The 18,364-nt window shown below is 36.9% G+C and overlaps 1 protein-coding gene across 3 annotated transcripts in view; it reads right to left on the bottom strand.

The window, feature by feature from the left end:
* The window catches only part of rtkna (rhotekin a), a 141,445-nt gene that overhangs the window by 72,595 nt on the left and 50,486 nt on the right, over window positions 1-18,364 (bottom strand). The window contains exon 1 of one of the 3 annotated variants that reach the window (XM_055200072.2): window positions 11,397-11,784. The exons of 1 other annotated variant lie outside the window; for it this stretch is intronic. In XM_055200072.2, coding sequence (XP_055056047.1) covers window positions 11,397-11,507 — 111 coding nt within the window. In that variant the 5' untranslated portion in view covers window positions 11,508-11,784. Of the gene's footprint in view, window positions 1-11,396; window positions 11,785-18,364 lie in introns of those variants that run through there. One more of the 3 variants, XM_055200068.2, reaches the window with a different exon arrangement.

The raw sequence follows: 18,364 nt of genomic DNA, 5'->3' as shown, positions 1-18,364 counted from the left end.
GCTGTACCTCTGGTTATTTTAATTAAAAAAATTGCTTTTTTAATGTAAAATATTTTGGCAAATGCTTTATTAATTGTTATTTTTCACTGAGTAGTTTATCTTGCGTAATAGTTCTATTCATGTTTGTTTGCTGCAGATATCCTAGATCAGTGTTTCTCAACTAGGGGCCTGGGACCCACAGGGAGGCCTCAGCAGATTTCCAAGAGGGCCTCATTTGACTTAAAATGATTCAAATTAAGATAAAACAAGCATTTAAATAAGCTAAAACAAACAACAATCAAGATGTTTCTTATTTGTTGGCCATTTTAGTAGCAAATATAACAACATAAACAAACAGCTTTTGTGGTTTAAACCATAGACCGTAAAAAAAATGGACGTAGTGTCCGTGACGTCACCCATTGGTTTTTGAAGATCGCTTTTGAAGCTTAAAGTAGGCGTTGCCTGCCGTCGCCATCTTGGCCGCGCGTCCCCGCGAATTACTCGCGGAAAACCGAAAATGGGTAAAGAGGCGGGACATGGGTGAAGCTGAGGTGAAACCACGCCCGCCTAGCGCGAGTCTAATGACAGCAGTGGCTGTTCAACCGACACTCAAGCGGCCACGCCCTTAATTATGCAGAAGTTTAAGGCTTAATATAATCTAAACGGGTGAGTTACAAAAAAATTCACCCCCCTCACAGTTGTCATGAAGGGCAAAATTAGCTATATAGGCCAAAAACACTTTTTGTACCAGGCTGTAAACATATTATTTTCTACTGTAAAGTTGGCCATTTTAACATGGTCTATGGGAATTGACTCCCTTTTGAAGCCAGCCTCAAGCGGCCAGTCGATGAATTGCAGTTTAAGTCACTTCCGTGTTGGCTTCATTAGAGAGATCGGAAGGTTGCCCCTCAGTTTAAACGCAACTTCCAGTAGACTTTCACATAGAATCAAGTTCCTTTTACAGTAGTTTATTTCTGATAACAAGGGCAATCAATAACAAGTAAATTGCTTTCGATCGTATATCATATTTAACGCGTATCACTAAGCTAACGTTACTGTGTAAAATGTATGTACACAATGTTAGCTACAGGACCTTGAAATCTTCAAACCTTTTCGCACTTGTCATCCATGCCAGTCGTCTTCACCTTGTCTTTAGATACCCCAAAATTTTTATTTTCAACAAGGTATTTGTATTAGAGATGAGTTTAGCCACTAGCCAGACCGATAAATAAATACAGACTGGAAGATTACTTCGGTTTAGGCGCGACAACGCATGTGTGTCCGATGAAACGGTCTATAAATCTTTTCTAGTTAGTTCATTTTATTTGGATAAAAATGAGTGAGTGGGGGGGGGGGCTTTCAAATATTGTTGTGGGCAACAAGGGGTTCTTGAATTGAAAAAGGTTGAGAACCACTGCTGCTAAGTTCAATAGTCTGATTTGATAGATAATGCTGCCCAAAATAACTTCAGTAGTTAGCAAACAACAGCGTCAAAGTTGCTTTCCCCACACAGCACACACCTTTAAAATTTTTATGGGGACTTTCCATAGACGTAATGACTTTTATACTGTATAAACTGTACTGTATTTTCTATTCCCTTCCCCTAACTGAACCCCTAACCCTTACAGAAAACTTTCAGCTATTTTAGAGTTTCAAAAAACATCATTATGTTTGATGTACTATAGCTTGTTTCCTCATAGGGACCAAAGATGTCCCCACAAGTTCAAAAAAACTGTTCAAAAAGTGTTTAGTACCATCATTCGATCCCCACACATATTACCAGATACACACATGCATACTTGCACACACACAGGGAATGTTTCTTACACTAATACAAGGATAAACCCACAGTTGGGTTAAATTAACCCAAAAATGTTTATATTTGTTTATATTAACCCAGCATAGGGTTAATTTCCACCGCCACAGGATGGGTTTGCCATTTTTTTAACCCAACGCAGGATTACGAAACAAGCGCTAACACCTATACCTCAGTGATTTGTGCAGAGCAGGATTGTGTGGCAACATGTCACTGAGTGAGACACACCGTGCGTGACTCACTTCCTACAAACACAGTTATGTATGAAACGAGACCCTCAAGCTAAACTCTATGCAGCTAACTGAGGTACATGACATTAACAAATTAACCCCCCTATGTCTGGAAGATATTCCTTCAAGCTAATAGACAAACACTGATCCTTTTCAAAACAGCAAAGTTAAACATTCCGGAATGCCACAGTCATTTAGATAATGAAACCATGTCTTCGGGCAAAGACCACTAACCCTTCAATTTAAAGTTAAAGATAAACAGTTAAATCCAGGATGAGAATTACACTCTATGAGAACTTTTGTTTTTGAGTGATTCTGAGAGGACGGTAAGATGATACATATGGGAGTGATTTCAACACAATTTTGTTTTTATTGCCTACAGTAGGCTACATGGAACAGCTGTCAGGGTGCGTCACCATGATGTTCGCCATGTCTACTATATATAGTTATATACATGTAAGTGAAAAGCATTTTTTATTATATATACATTTTAGGAAGTTTACTTTAAAATGCTGACTGAAAAAGTATAAAGCACTATTCATTGTAAAGCTACACTGGAATAATATTTATTGTAAAATGCTCATACAAATAAAAGGAAATTACACTGAACATAGACACATCACAGACATAAATAAGAAAAAACACAGAACTTACATCTAACTAAAATCCCACCCATATCTCATTTGTAACTTTTAAATAATCTCAGTACCAGTGTTGGGTATAGGCTGGGTTTTGGCAAGGGCCTCACGACACGATACGATGTGACGTGGTACAGTGTATCACGATACGGTACAATACTTTGCGCGCTGCGAAATGCTTTTTCTTTTTTTATCAAAAAATAGAGCTGATTTTTTTAAGCCAAAGTGCGTCAACATGAAAGCTGCAGGTGTTTTTACATTTTCTGCCATTTTTTCACTCCCGCTAACTTCTTAAACATTGGCCGTATATAACAGACAACTGGACAGCGACAACCACAGCACCGACGGAGGAGGTCATTTGACGCACACAGAGGGATTATTAATTTTAAAAATATCTATAGTAGAGATCTTTTCGATATTTTTCCACAACTTGAGCTGGGCAAAAAACAACAACAACGCCTGCGATAGTAGTAAATCGCTATCACCTGCATTCAGATGGAGCAGCATTTACTACACAGAGCCGTATTTCACCAAGAAGCTAAATAAAATCGCATACATTATCGAAGGTAAATTTCCACGATTATTAACGCAATTTTTTTCTTGCTTCTCTGTGAAATACAGCTCTGTGTAGTAAAGCCGTCCATCTGAAACCAGCTGATGGCGATTTACTACTAATCACCAAACCGGCTTTACTGATGAGACACACATGAGAATCGCAGGCGACTTTTTGCCCAGCTCATCTAGTAACTAGTTACTGTAATAATATTACTTTCACTGGTAACTAGTAGTATAACTAATTTTTTTTTTATAGTATTACAGTGACTATCCAAAAAATGTCTACTAGTTTCGTTTTGTTCAAAGCATGAAGCTAGCTCTTTCTGTTCTGGCAACATGTTTGACATCAACCTGCTTAAACCCTGTTGCAGATTTTAGTATCCACTATGCAGTATATGTTAATGCTTTATTAAATTACAAAAGTTGTTTAAAAATTAGTTTGAGCGAGATGTACTCTTCATTTATCTGTAACTTTCATGGATTCAAAGACTGCAAAATTATGCAATTACCAATTTTTTATGTTACGGAAAAGTAATGTAACTAATTACGAGTAATAAGTAAAGTAATAATATTACTTTTGAAAGGAGTAACTAGTAACGAGTATAATAAAAAAATCTGAGTAACTAAATTATTGCAATTAGCTAATTCTGCACATAACTGGGTAACTTGAATTTTATATTTGTGTATTACACTTTCGTTGTAAACAGCCTTTTTATTGTATTGATTGTTCTTGTTATATGAATATTTTATAGTGTTTTATTAGGTATTTTTAATTCTGTGATGTAATTTTAACTGTGTGGACTACAGATGGAAAGTAGCTTAATGCTAAATCTGTTGCAGCTATCTTTTTAATGTAACTGCACATTGTCCTGATAAATAAACAAACAAATAACCCACAACTGCTAAGTACACATTAACTACCATGGTCATGATGCAAGACAGGAGACATCAGTAGTAACCTTCATTTTAATCGGTCATATATAAACATTAAAAGGCAGTTACCCAGACAGGGTTTAGATGAATCCAGAACTATAGGCCTTAGTTATATTAGGACATTTAAGTGGTTTTTACAAACATACCTTATGAAAACAATCCTGGTGTGCATCTTGAGACAAAAACAATGGCACTGATATATGTTAAGATATGTTAGTGCAAGGTGTTTTTAAATGAAGGCAGCTCAAGCATGCATTTTAGTCTAGGACTAGGATAAGCTCTGTCCGGAAAACCTAATGGTATGAATAATGGTCCTGTCAGCTCTGCACAAGTCAGATAAGATAAGATTGGACATCTTGATGGCCTTGAGCTCAAAACTATTTGACATCCTGCTGTACTGAACATCTGAGGCTCTATTCATTTATAGTAAGGAAACAGGCCAATATTGAAGGACATTATCAGCAAAGTCAATGTCACCGAAATGCTATGCCCATTTTTAACATGCACAATGTGAAATGAGTCGTGTTTACGCATCTAGGTCAGAACTTTACTTCCTGTCTCTGTTTGTTTATTGGTGTGACAAGTGGCTAAACTGAACTCTGGAACAAACACCTCAGTGAAAATAAAATGTTTTGGTTTACAAAAGACGAGGGAAGATGGTGAATAGTATAAATTTTACACAGCAATGTTAGCTCAGTGTCATTTTTTATACGCTTTAGCTATGAAATATGAACTATGAACTATCTACTTGTTGTTTATTTTACTCTAAAAGGACTATGATGTGATTGATTCTTCACGGAGTTCACCTGAAGTTACGTTTGTTCCCCGAAAGCCATTTGTTTATGTTGTTACTGCTGAAACCGTCTACAGTTGAGTGTTATTTTGCATTTGCAAATACCCAGAATATGAGTTACAGAATATGGAGATCCTGTAAAATAGATTAAGAACAAGAATTTGTCTCAATAATTTTTAACTGGATTCCATTGTATGTAATTTCCCCATCACTCCCCCTTACTCCTAAAATGTTGTGCACAATCACAGGATGTTGTTTCTATTAAGTTTTGCCAATATGCTTCTTTGGTTATGGGTTTAATTCAAACAATTCTAGGCAAAAAACAAACAAAGACAGAACAAAATCCTCCTTCATAAGGACTCAAACATCTTCTCTCTTTCACGTACACAAACCAAACAGCTCTCAACACACCTCTCTCTAGCACTCACAGTTTTAAGAGTGCCTGGCATACTAACTATAATGAGCGAGACTTCTGTTACATCACAGCGTGATGATTATCCTTCTCTCCGGTTGAAGGCAATCTGCCAGGAACCAGGAGAACTTTAGGCCCAAGTGCTGAAAGATTCCCTATTGTTCTTTGGGGCCAGGAGGTTCTTCTTATATGCTGAAGAGGAAATGTCTAAATATCAACTTTTTCTAAGCGTATGGAATGTTCAGCCACATACTCAACGTGTGGTATGACCTTACAGGAACTGAGGTGAAATAATAACAAATAAGTGGAAAACCATTACCTGAAGTGTGCAAGATAATTCTTAATTAAAATAAATTGTGAAACACATATTCTACCTTAATTTCTTACACAAAACATAGCTGGTGTGTCTAAGCACGTTTCAGAGTATAAGGAGGAATGCTTTAAAGTGTATCCACTGGACAGCCCATCAATGGAGAAAACAGAGCAATAAAAATACCAAATGAGTCTGGAAAAACAGTAACTGTCACTGTCCAAACAAACAAACCTCTGTTGGAGGAAGCATACAGTACAAGTGAAAGCTGCTACTTAAGAAAACCTACTTCAATTGGCAACACCTAAAAAATTACGTTTTATAAACTTACATTTTCCCTTCAAAAGGACACTCCACTTTTTTGAAAATATGCTAATTTTCCAGCTCCTCTATAGAGTTAAACATTCGATTTTACTGTTTTGGAATCCATTCAGTTGATCTCCGGGTCTGGCAGTATCACTTTTGGCATGGCTTAGCATAATCCATTGAATCTGATTGGACCATTGGCATCGCGCTAAAAAATAACCAATGCGTTTCCATATTTTTCCTATTACAAACTTGACTCTTCTGTAGTAACATCGTGTACTAAGACCAACAGAAGATTAAAAGTTGCAATTTTCTAGGCAGATATGGCTAGGAACTATACTTTCATCTGGGCGTATTGCTGTCGTAACATGGCTGCAGCAGGCGCAATGATATTACGCAGCGCCTGAAAATAGTCCCCTTGGTAGCTTTCAATAGCAGGGGACTATTTTTGGGCACTGAATAATATCACTGCGCCTCCTGCAGCCATGTTACGGCAGCAAAGTCCTTGATTATTACGCCAGAATGAGAGTATAGTTCCTAGCCATAAGTGCCTAGAAAATCGCAACTTTTAATTTTATGTCGAATGTAACTACAGAAGAGTCAAGTTCTAAATAGGAAAAATATCGGAACTTTTTGGTTATTTTTGAGCGCGATGCTAATGGTCTAATCAGATTCAATAGATTATGCTAAGCTATGCTAAAAGTGGTACCACCAGACCCGGAGATCAGCTCAATGGATTCCAAAACTGTAAAAATCAAATGTTTAACTCTAGGGGAGCTGGAAAATTAGCATATTTTTAAAACAATTACAATGTGGGAACAATGTTTCAAGAAGTTGCTATATTAATATTGAGCAATTATCAAGAACAAATGAATGCCGTATATAGGAAAAGAAGCAAGCAATGTGGGTGGAAGGGTGTGTCAGGTCTGGTGGTGTGTAACCTACATCACTTTTAACTTCCTTCAGGAAAATCTATATGTGGCAGGATCCCTCAGCAGGCAAGCGGTGTGGTTTCAAGGACTATGTTTAAAAAAAGAATAAAAGACCGACCAAAAAATGCACACATACTAGCCAAATCTAAAAATTGTGTCTGACATGGAATGTAGGAAATGAGTCGTGAAAGGCTCAGCACAACACAGTTGACAGTGTGATTTAGGCAACAACTGTTATGATACATAAGACGATACAAATAAAAAGAGTTAAAACATTAATGTTTATCTAAATGCCAAACATTTCGATTATGGAAATACTTGACAATTATGTTGTTTTCACTTCGACAAGGCTGTCCCTCAGCACAACAGAGAGGAGATGACAGCAGGTACCAAAAAGACTTGCTGTTTAACAAAGTCAACATCTATTAGCATTATTTAAGGTCTGTGAGGGTGTGCCAGTTTTTCCATTAATGTAACTTAACTGATCTAGCCATCTTCCTTCTCTTTAACCGTGGTTTAATTGCTTAATTCACCTGAGCCTTATTCAGACACGGCCTGCTGCACTCCTTTTTACTGGAAACTGGGGCACACTATTGTAAAGGTCCATTAGGTCACCAACTTCATGCACGATGCTTAAACTCAAAAGATCTTCTTAAGAAAATCTTCAATAAGCCATATTGATTTCCAATCAGCAGTCATGATAAACATATCAAACATCAGTCTTTATCACATCCAGTCTGGGGGTAATATGTCAGTGGGAAACTGTGAGACTTAAAGGCTTTTCAGCAAAGCATACAATGAGTTAATTGAAATCAAATTCATCAAGGGACTTAGTTGGAAATGTATTGTTATGTTGTTACCAGAGTGATATTGATAAGGGTTAAAAAGCAAGTCCATTCAGTAAACAAGACTTTATTTGCAAGACATGCAAAATCTGATTCCAGCTGTTCAAACAGAAAACCAAGCAAAACCCCCATAACCTTTTAGCGATTAAAGAAGGTAAGAAACCATTTTATCTTTGAGGTAGTCAAGAAAAACCAATACTTCAATAGTTATCAACTTTATCAAAATCTCAAACTGGTGGTAATTGTGCAATACTAATGACTTGGTAAACATATTTGGTATACGTTAAGATTATAAACAACCAATGATCCAGTGACACAAACAGGATCTAGTCTCCCCCTAGTTTTAGATCTCCCAGAACCAATTTTTTTTAAATGTTAAAAGGGCGGCACACTTTTGAGGCCCGACTGAGCCAGGAGGCATCTTTGTTAAGTTTGCATGCTCTCCCTGGTTTACTTCAGGTCCTCTGTTTTTCCCTACAGTCCAAAGGCATGCAGATTAAGTGAACTGAAGTAAAAAAATGCCCTAAGGTCTGTGAGTGCTCTGTGGATACACCCTGTCCAGGATGTAACCTGTCTGTGACCCAAGATGCTGGAATAGGCTACAACCCTGTGACCCTATACTCAGATATAAGGTACAAAATCTGTCAAAAGGGACAGTACAGTCTAAAAAAATTCACCTTTGTGCCTTACACCGCATTCAGACAGCCAGCAACGTTATCGCTGTGTGCCGCCCATCTCTTTCAATGAGGCGTTTCTAAATCTAGTTGTCATAAACAAATGAGTACCGTCCACTCCAGTAACTGAAGCAAGAAGGATGACGTGAACTCCACTGCTTCGTTCTCATTTGTAGTCGCTCCCGAAATTCGCTCAACATTTCGGCCGCCAACGGTCACTTTCGCTCGTGCCGCCGGAAGTCGGCGGGTTTCCATTGAAATGAATGAGATCGCGTCGCTCTGCTACTGCTGGTCGCTGGCTGTCTGAATGGGGCGTTAAAAAGCACCTATTGTCCAATTCACGTTTTTAAATTTCCTTTGGTGTTTAAGTGTTTATTCAGGGTTTCTTGCATGAAAATTTGTTAGTTAAGGTGGTGGGGTTGTGCGGGTGGGCGGGGCGCGCAATCAAAGGGGCGGGGCGTACGCGTCATGATGAAAATGAAAATATTTTTATTTAAAACACTCAAATAAAACTTCCTTTTGAAGAAACTATGACAGAAAAGAAACACATACTAGATTATTAATGAATTTAATGTTTTTAACAGATACCTCTAATGGGAATAGCTGCGTGATGAAGTGAAACTAAAGGGTTAACAAACACAAACTAAAGCAGATGTTGTAGAACGTCTGGCGAACGATGATAGATAGGGTGAAGATTGTAAAAACTGATTATTTCTCACTATTAATTACATTATCAACTACTGTAGCATGTAAATAATGCACATAAATAATGTGAGCAAGAACGCTCAACAATTATATCGAATCAACAGGCACGTGCAACCTAGCTAGCAGCAGGTTGCTCAAACAACAAAATCACCAGCTAACTTACTTTAAACTTACTTTTTAACTTGCAAGAACTATAGACTAATACAATAACAGGCTTAACTAAACAGAAAACATAAGGCCACTTACAGTTCTCACGGACACACGGGCGTTTTATCAACTGGCTATCCTCCAGACATGACAGACCGTGGCGTGCGTGCACGCTCGCGGTCTGAAGCGTGTCCGCGCTATTCTCTGAGATGTTTTATCCACTGGCTAGTTATCCTCCAGACAGTGACGAACAACGTCTTTCTCTCATTTGGCCGTGTGGCGTGCGTGCACGCTCGCGGTGTGAAGCGCATCTGCTCTATTCTCCGAGATACACTTGACGGCCTTTTGTGCAGCGGATTTTTTATTTTTGGACGACCTAGTTAAGGCGGTAGGGTTTCCCAGCTTAGGCATGCCGTCCGAACTGAAAAGTGCGGAGGTTATTAGTACATGTTAACGATATACAAAAGGTACAAACCCCAAAGTAAACGATGACGCGAATTATCGTCTCCAACGTAAATCTCTTTCTTGGACTACAACAAACACACAGATTGTAGGCAACAGTTTACTTCCTGGGATTGGTGACGTAGACAAGACCGACATTATCATAATTCGCTTGGACTCACAGCCTGTAAGTTAACTCCTGTTATGCCCCATTCAGACAGCCAGTGAACAGCAGTAGCAGAGCAACGCAATCTTATTAATTTCAATGGAAACCGGGCGACTTCCGGCGGAACGAGCGATAGTAACCATTGGCGATCGTATGGGCCTTTTTGCAAATGTCGAGCGAATTTCGGGAGCGACTACCAATGAGAACGAAGCAGTGGAGTTCACCTCATCCTTCTCTCGTCAGTTACTGGCGTGGATGGTACTCATTTATGACAAGCAGATTTAGAAACGCCTCATTGAAAGAGACGGGCAACACACAGCGATAACATCGCTGGCTGTCTGAATGCGACTTTAGCATTGCATTGTGAGCGAATCTTTCAAACATGGTAAGGAGCGTCACATTTCCTGCTGACGTTAGAGGTATTCAGGCCAATCACAACGTACAGATTAGCTGGCCAATCAGGGACACAGAGCTTTTCAAATCTGTGCGTTTCATAAAGAGATTGAAAATCTGGAGCTACAAAAATGTACGGTATGTGGAAAATAATGTTTTCTTTTTACCATAAACCACGCGAACACATTGTATTATACCAAATATACAAAATAACTTTGTTTTTTTTAGCAATGAAACAGGTGCTCTTTAATAAAAGTACTTTAATAATACATAGGTACCGGTTGTATACCTAAATGATACATATTAGGGCTTTTTGAAAGGGTACCGTCCCATTGACAGCTTTTGCACCTTAATCTGAAAGTGTACGAAGGACAAGCATGTTTGAGAATGAATGAATTGTTCTTTCTAACATCCAGCATGCCAAACATATATAGTACTTCTGCAAAATGTAAATTCCTTTAGTCAGTAAGCTATACAGTAGAATGAAGACTATGGTCCCAAGCAAAACAATAGATTTAAACTCCTAGCATCCAACAGCCACACTCCGAACGAGCCTTTCTGCTTCTTTCCATCTCACCACAGCAGGGTACGTATAAAAATAATTGCGGGTTAAAGCAAGTTCTCTTTTAACTCAACCCACTCCAGGATAATCATATACAGATGTTATCAACCTCTTTGCTCTTAAATAGAATACATGGGATTAAAGCAATATTTGATATATTATGTGTAGTATCTTATAAACTTTCTAAAAAACAGTATTAAAATGCCATTATGAACCAATAACTGTTTACCATCAAAAAAACCTTTACAAAGTTACAAAGTTCCCCCTTAGTAATATAGTGTGTTTTGTGACTAGATACTACAGTGTTTTCAATCTAACTATAGCAAATAATATCATGGTAGGCCAATAGTACAGTAAGTTACATTAGTACTGTAGTATAAGCTACTATTGATTGTTTATATAAGCCAGTTGGTTCCTATTCGTCAAATAAAATCACACCAATAAAACCCAAACATTACCAGACCATTTCAGTTTTTATTAATATACTGTTTTTCTACTATTCAGTAGGGTATAACACAATCCTAACTAGTGTCCTGTGGACACAGTGATGTTCATTTACCTGTGGGGTTTCCATGAAAACACTCTGTCTGAACTTTCCTCTGCGTATCTCCATCTCCAGCGCGGAGCCCCGAGCGACGGTGGCTCTCGCGGTCTGATTTCGGCAAAACATTAGCGACTTTCAGCTGATCCTTAAAGTTAAAACTAAACTTGTAGAGCTGGATGTGTATTCTCATAGGCGCGAGACCCTCTCAAGCAGCAGTCTTGTTTGGAAAGTCGACGTTGCAGTCACTGTCACGGCCGCATGTAAATCAGATAAGCAGATGTCCCTCACGTTAAAAGAATAAAAACAGCTTGACATAAAGCAGCATCGCAGACAAAATTGCCTCCTCTTCTCTAATCGTAAAATCAACAACGCGAGTGATTGAATTCCAAGAACAGCTCAGATGAATTACTTTTGAGGGATAAACAGTGAACTCTGTCGGCGTATAAGCTGTATAGCAGCTAAGTAGCGCAGTTTACAAGTTTAACTCCTTAAAGGATTTTGGGAAAAGTAACATGCTGAAACAAAAGCACAGAATATACAAAATAATAAATAGTTATGTATAAGATTCTTAAGATTCAGCTTTAGAAGTTGTAAATCCCAGCTATACTTCACACGTCGTACTGAATGTATAAAACGTGTCAAAATTGTGTTAGATCATATGTCAAGAGTAGTCCCATCACTCTCACGTTATTTTTAGGCACCGCACGTAGTGTTTGTTGCTGTGTGTGTATCTAAACTGAGCTATAACATCACTACCGACCAAGCTTTCATGGAAAGTCTTAAAATTCACCTCAGCGATCAGCTGTTAGCGTTATTATGAGGTCATAGTTTTTTCTGTTAGACAGATAGCTTACTGGAAAGTCTATACACAACAACGTTATGCATTTACACAATGTCCTTTCATAATTATTAACTTTTCTTATGACACTGCATAAATAACATAAATTTGTTTAAGCTAAAGAGTGATGGTGACTTAATGAGCATAAAATAAACTAAACACTGCCATCTGGTGTTTGAAATAGGTGAGGCTTTGTTAAAAATGTTATATTGTTGCAATTACAATCTATGAGGTATGGTCTCTCAAACTTAATTAAAATGCATTTTAAAACAAAAAATGTAATTGTTAATAGTGCACGAATTGCGTTTATCCTACAGAATACAAACATGGAAACATTTTATAATTTGTTGAATTTTAAAGTTTATTTCAACTGTTGTAAAGTAGAGGGACACCACTTGCCACCACAAATAAAGAATGACCCGTTTACAGTAGGCTACTTTAAAAAACTTAGAATAGATGAAGAAAAGTAGCGGATCCACCATTGCAGACAAAGTTTAAAACAAACAAAAAGAATACAAAGAACAGGAATCAAACATTATGGTGACGAAAATGCTCCACAACTTTCTGTTCATGAAAGAAGTGAAAATAAAAGAAGAAAAGACGATGGTGTGTGTGCAAACGCTTTCTATTGCATTTGTGTTATTGTTTGTTGTGGTGTCCCGCATAGATATGTATAAAGGCTAGATGGCTCGTCCGCGCTGCTGGCCAATTGAGTGCAACGTCCGCCTTTTGTCGGCCATCTTGCCACAGGGTGCTCGTTCACTCGTAGCATTGAGTTTTAATGATGCAGGTACTTTTAAATGACCATAACTTGCTTAATTTTTTACCAATTTTCAAACGGTTTGGTTTGTTATAAACGTCAAAGATGTACCTATGACACTGCATACCTATACTAAAAATAAAAATAAAAATTCATTAAACTTTTTAAAGCATCAATAATTATAGCCACGTTAATAACGTTTGTAAAAACCCAAACCGTTTGAAAATCGGTAGAAAATTGAGCAAGTTATGGTCATTTAAATGTACCTGCACCATTAAACTCAATGCTACGAGTGAGCGAGCGCCCTGTCGTAAGATGGCCGCCCGGTGATGCCGTTAGGGACTCCGCCTTGAGCCATCTAGCCTTTATACATATCTATGGTGTCCTATCCCAATATTTTCACGCGCATGCGCTGTTGTAGGCGTACTGCTTAGGGCCACGCCCCCTCCCCATAAAAACGCACTGGCCCCAACCAGTTTTTTAAATAATAACTTCAGTTGTAAAATGTACATGGACATTGACGAAAAACTATATTAAAAATAAATTTAATCAAACAGATTAGCGTCGCACATCTTAAGTCAATAGGTAGGTGCGTAGGATAAGACGACAAAAAGTCTCAAAATCTACAAAGAACAATTCCCGCACACTATCTGCTTGCTGAAAAAATGTGTTTAATGAAAGTTGCGTTGCAACGTTTCGATCAACTGGGTTGCCTGATGAAGATCAGTTGATCGAAACGTTGCAACGCAACTTTCATTAAACACATTTTTTCAGCAAGCAGATAGTGTGCGGGAATTGTTCTTTGTAAAAATAAATTTAATAAAATTGGTTGCAGAGTCACATTTATTGTAATGTTCTATGATAATCATCTTGATGTAAATAAATCCTTTAAAATACGGATTAGTTTGCGTCAAGTCACATCTTCCAATGATAACACCACACTGTAAAAAAAAATACTTTGCTGCCTTAAAATTTTTTGTAAAAAAACTCAGATTTACAAGTCATGTCAACAGAGATAAGTTGTCACAACTTATAAAATATAGTTGAGAAAAGTTATAACAACTCACCTGTAGTTATAACAACTCATCTCTAGTCAAGATAAATAATAGTAAGTTGAAATGGCTTGTAAATCCGAGTTGAATCAACAAAAAATTTTAAGGCAGCAAAGTATTTTTACAGTGCATATATAGGGAGGGAGAAAGAGAGATGTAATGCAACGTAAACTGAACTACGGATGAGAAAAATCAGGTTCACGTGTTAAAAAAGGGGGAAAGAAACGTGCAATAGATAAAAAGTGTGTAGGCAGCTATTGGTCTCGTTATGAGTATATGATGTAGTAGTATCTAATATAAGATTATGTAGGTTGCTATGCAATTACAAATAAAGCTTTTAATATAAATGTTTCTGTCCAACTATCTTATGTATCATTAAATAGCCTACTACCATTCAAAAGTTTTAGGGTCACTTTCACTTAATTTAATAATATTTTTTCACATATTACTATAATAGTATTGATCAAAATTATGGAACTATGAAAGTTAATACTATGACTGAAGAATTTGTTATTAAAATGATTCATTAGTTTGAGACCCCTGCATTACAGCATTTATCACTGACTGACATTCAAATGAACCTTATTAATATTAAAGGTGAGCCAAGTCTGATTATTTGACAGTGAGTTTACTTTTAATTTTGTATGAAGGCTAAATAGAAATAAAAAATTAACCAATTTATTTTTACAATTTTTATTTTTGTAAATATTATATAGTTTTATAGGAGGCGGCTTCATAGACTTGGTAAATTCAGTTGTTTAGAAGTTTGTATGTACAGAAATTTGTTTTGGGTATTCATTGCAGTTTATCTTAAGGCTTTTTTTAACATTCATACTGATATCGGATTTATACCGTATTGACCGAAATGTAGAAGTATACCGGTGATAACAATTTTGGCCATATCGTCCAGCCCTAATTAGGCTAACTGAAGTTAGGCTTTATGATAAATATTTTCTTCCAGGTTGACTTAGTTCTCATAGAAGCACAGGTGTTCTTAACTTTAAAGGAATAGTCTACTCATTTTCAATATTAAAATATGTTATTACCTTAACTAAGAACTGTTGATACATCCCTCTATCATCTGTGTGCGTGCACGTAAGCGCTGGAGCGCGCTGCGACGCTTTGATGGCATTTGGCTTGGCCCCATTCGTTCAATGGTACCATTTAGAGATAAAGTTAGAAGTGACCAAACACATCAACGTTTTTCCTATTTAAGACGAGTAGTTATACGAGCAAGTTTGGTGGTACAAAATAAAACGTAGTGCTTTTCTGGGCGGATTTGAGTGAGGAACTATATTTTCTGGCGTGGTGGCACTTTTGGGAGTACTTCGACTCGCCTGAAAAGTCCGCTCCCCTTCTCACTCTCATAATGGGAGAGGGAGGGTGTTACTGCGCCGAGTCGAAGTACTCCCAAAAGTGCTATTACGCCATAAAATATAGTTCCTCTTTTAAATCCGCTTAGAAAAGCGCTACGTTTTATTTTGTACCACCAAACTTGCTCGTATAACTACTCGTCTTAAATAGGAAAAACGTTGATGTGTTTGGTCACTTCTAACTTTATCTCTAAATGGTACAATTGAATGAATGGGGCTAAGCTAAATGCTATCGAAGCATCGCAGCGCGCTCCAGCGCTTACGTGCACGCACACAGATGATAGAGGGATGTATCAACAGTTCTTAGTTAAGGTAATAACATATTTTAATATTGAAAATGAGTAGACTATTCCTTTAATTCTTCCCACAGACAGTCCTCAAAAATCTAGAATGAAGACAACCACCAAAGATATGAAAGCCAGAACTGTAAACATGAAGACCACCATAACAAGTCATTTTAAAATTACAAATCGGTTACAATTCAGCCTTCCAGAGAAATGAGCATTCCTTTATGAAACCTCACAGAACAGATACTGTTGACAGGGTGGCTCGGTGGGTGGCACTGTTGCATCACAGCAAAAGTGTTCCTGGTTTGAGTCCTTGCTCTTGAGATTCAAAGGACAAATGGGTTTAGAATGAATGGAGATACTGTTGATACATGAAGGGAACCACAAAGAAACTTACATACTAGTGAATTTATTTGTAAATCAAATCCAGATGGGATTCTATGTGGTTGAATCTTAATTGTTGATGCTACATATATAGAAATGAACAGGATGCATCTATGGCCACACAAGAGATGGAAGTCCTGCCAATCATCAATTTGAGTTTCGTGACTTGCCTAAAGGGACTTTGGTAACATTTTACACTACGGTTTCATTCCTTTATTCAAATTTAGTTCATGCATTAGCAAACATGAAGCAATAATGATCAATATATTTTTACAAGATTTAATAATGTTTCTGTTTCTTTGCTATTTCATTGTGCAACTTGCCTAATTAATGTTGGTTTTACAATTTTTTTAGAAAATGCTGAATTTAACAATAAATAATAATTAATTATGTTTGTTTACACACACACACCATTGTGCATATACAAAATGTACTAAATGGTTATTGTAAATCATACACCATTGAAACATATACAGGTGTTCCTGTACCCCAGGATAAAATGTATTCCCTGAATCTGCCTGCCCTTACGAAGCAAAATATATGTAAATATACTGCATAATATAATTTGATATATAAAATTATACATTTTCAAATGTGGAAATAAGTGCTTATATTTTTAATATTATGCAATATATGCAGTAACCATGTATGGGCATATATTGATAATGTAATACAGTATATATTTAGCAATAAGACGTACAAATACAATGTACAAAAAAATACAATGAGTTGTAATGAGACACAAGTTTGTTAGTATGTCAAAGCTTTGCAGAGATACAGTCTCATAGGCAGTCTGGCTACATGTCATCAAATTTGTTAATGCAGTATATGAATTCATATAGTGGTTTTGCCCCGATCTGACTAGCATTAGCAGTTTAAATGCTAAATCACAACATTGTAAAACCATAAGGCATCCATGTGACTAGAATGACAGTAACTGTTTATCACAAAAATGTTGTGCTTGATTTTCATCCGGATAAGCTTAACTCATTTCACGGAAACATACAGCAGTTTCAGTAAACGGCTTCAGGAAGACATTTCAGAGTTTACTTACTGCACAATTGAAAAGTTGCCAAGTTTAAAAGTAAATTTACTACATCCTTTTCTCCCTCTGCATTTATCATGGTGTGATTAATCTGGGATTAATAAACAAATCGATGGGTTTAATTAGTTGTTATTAAGCATGAAGTATGAGTGTTTGCCAACTACAAGTCTGTTTTTGAGCATTATAGCCTATAGGATTTAATACTCACATTGGGAGGTATGAATACAGCAGCCCCTTACATGGTACACCTTTATTTCTGCACACTTAATTCTATTTTAAACAAACCCGCTTAACCTGAACAACAGGATAATTACAATACTTTTCCATAAACAAACAAAAAAATGAATTCAGCTGAAGAGAAACCGAAAGTAATGTTTTTTTGTTAAATAGAAATTAATTGATAATTATCTAAATAATCAAATATTTTCATAAGATCAGAAATATTTACAAACAAGATTTTCATTTTCTATATTAAATCATACTGCAGAGTGATATTTCCTGCTAAATAGCTGTTATGCAACAGCGGTAACAAAATATGTTATGTAATACGAATAGTTGGTATTGTTTAATTCAATTCACATTTATTTGTATAGCATTCTTCATAGTTTACTTTAACCCGGGCTTTGGTTTGTCTTTTTTTTAGATTTCCTCCAGCTATTTTGGGGTTAGGAAAAAACAATAAATATAATTTTTTTTAAATATCTTTGAACGTGAAGCATGGTAATTGTCCATGTTTGTGTGTAACTGGAACCTGTTGTACAGAATTAAGTATTATGGTGCAAACAACAAAAAATATGATGTCTCTGTATGGGGACATCCAGGTCTTATCTGAAAGCAAAATAAGAACAGGCACAGTGCAACTTCAAACACATCATGGCAACTCCTGCTGCTTGCTCGGTGTCAAACATTAGATATGTTTTGGGTATATCAGACAAGCAGTCTTTGGTTTCAATCTATTTTTTGTTTCTTTTTCATTCATGTACATTAGATTTTTTGTCTTTACTATATAAAACCGAGTAATAGGTGTTTTAACCAGTATTTAAAAATGAATTCAGGGAGATATCATTCCCACATGCCACTTCATCAATGTCTAAATGTGAAGCGAGCGAGGGTCCTTACCAGTGTCAGACCCTGTGTACATGATATACTGATTCACGACCTAGTGAGCTAGGGAACTGATGAAGACCATGGCCGACCCTTGGGGTTATGGGGCTCTAGGTGAGACCATGAAAATGGGCCCCGCT

Source organism: Misgurnus anguillicaudatus, chromosome 22 (genome assembly GCF_027580225.2).
Source record: "Misgurnus anguillicaudatus chromosome 22, ASM2758022v2, whole genome shotgun sequence".
Taxonomy (NCBI): Eukaryota; Metazoa; Chordata; class Actinopteri; order Cypriniformes; family Cobitidae; genus Misgurnus; species Misgurnus anguillicaudatus.
The sequence above is the reverse complement of the archived record's forward strand: the minus strand, read 5'-3'. Positions and strand labels throughout refer to the sequence as shown.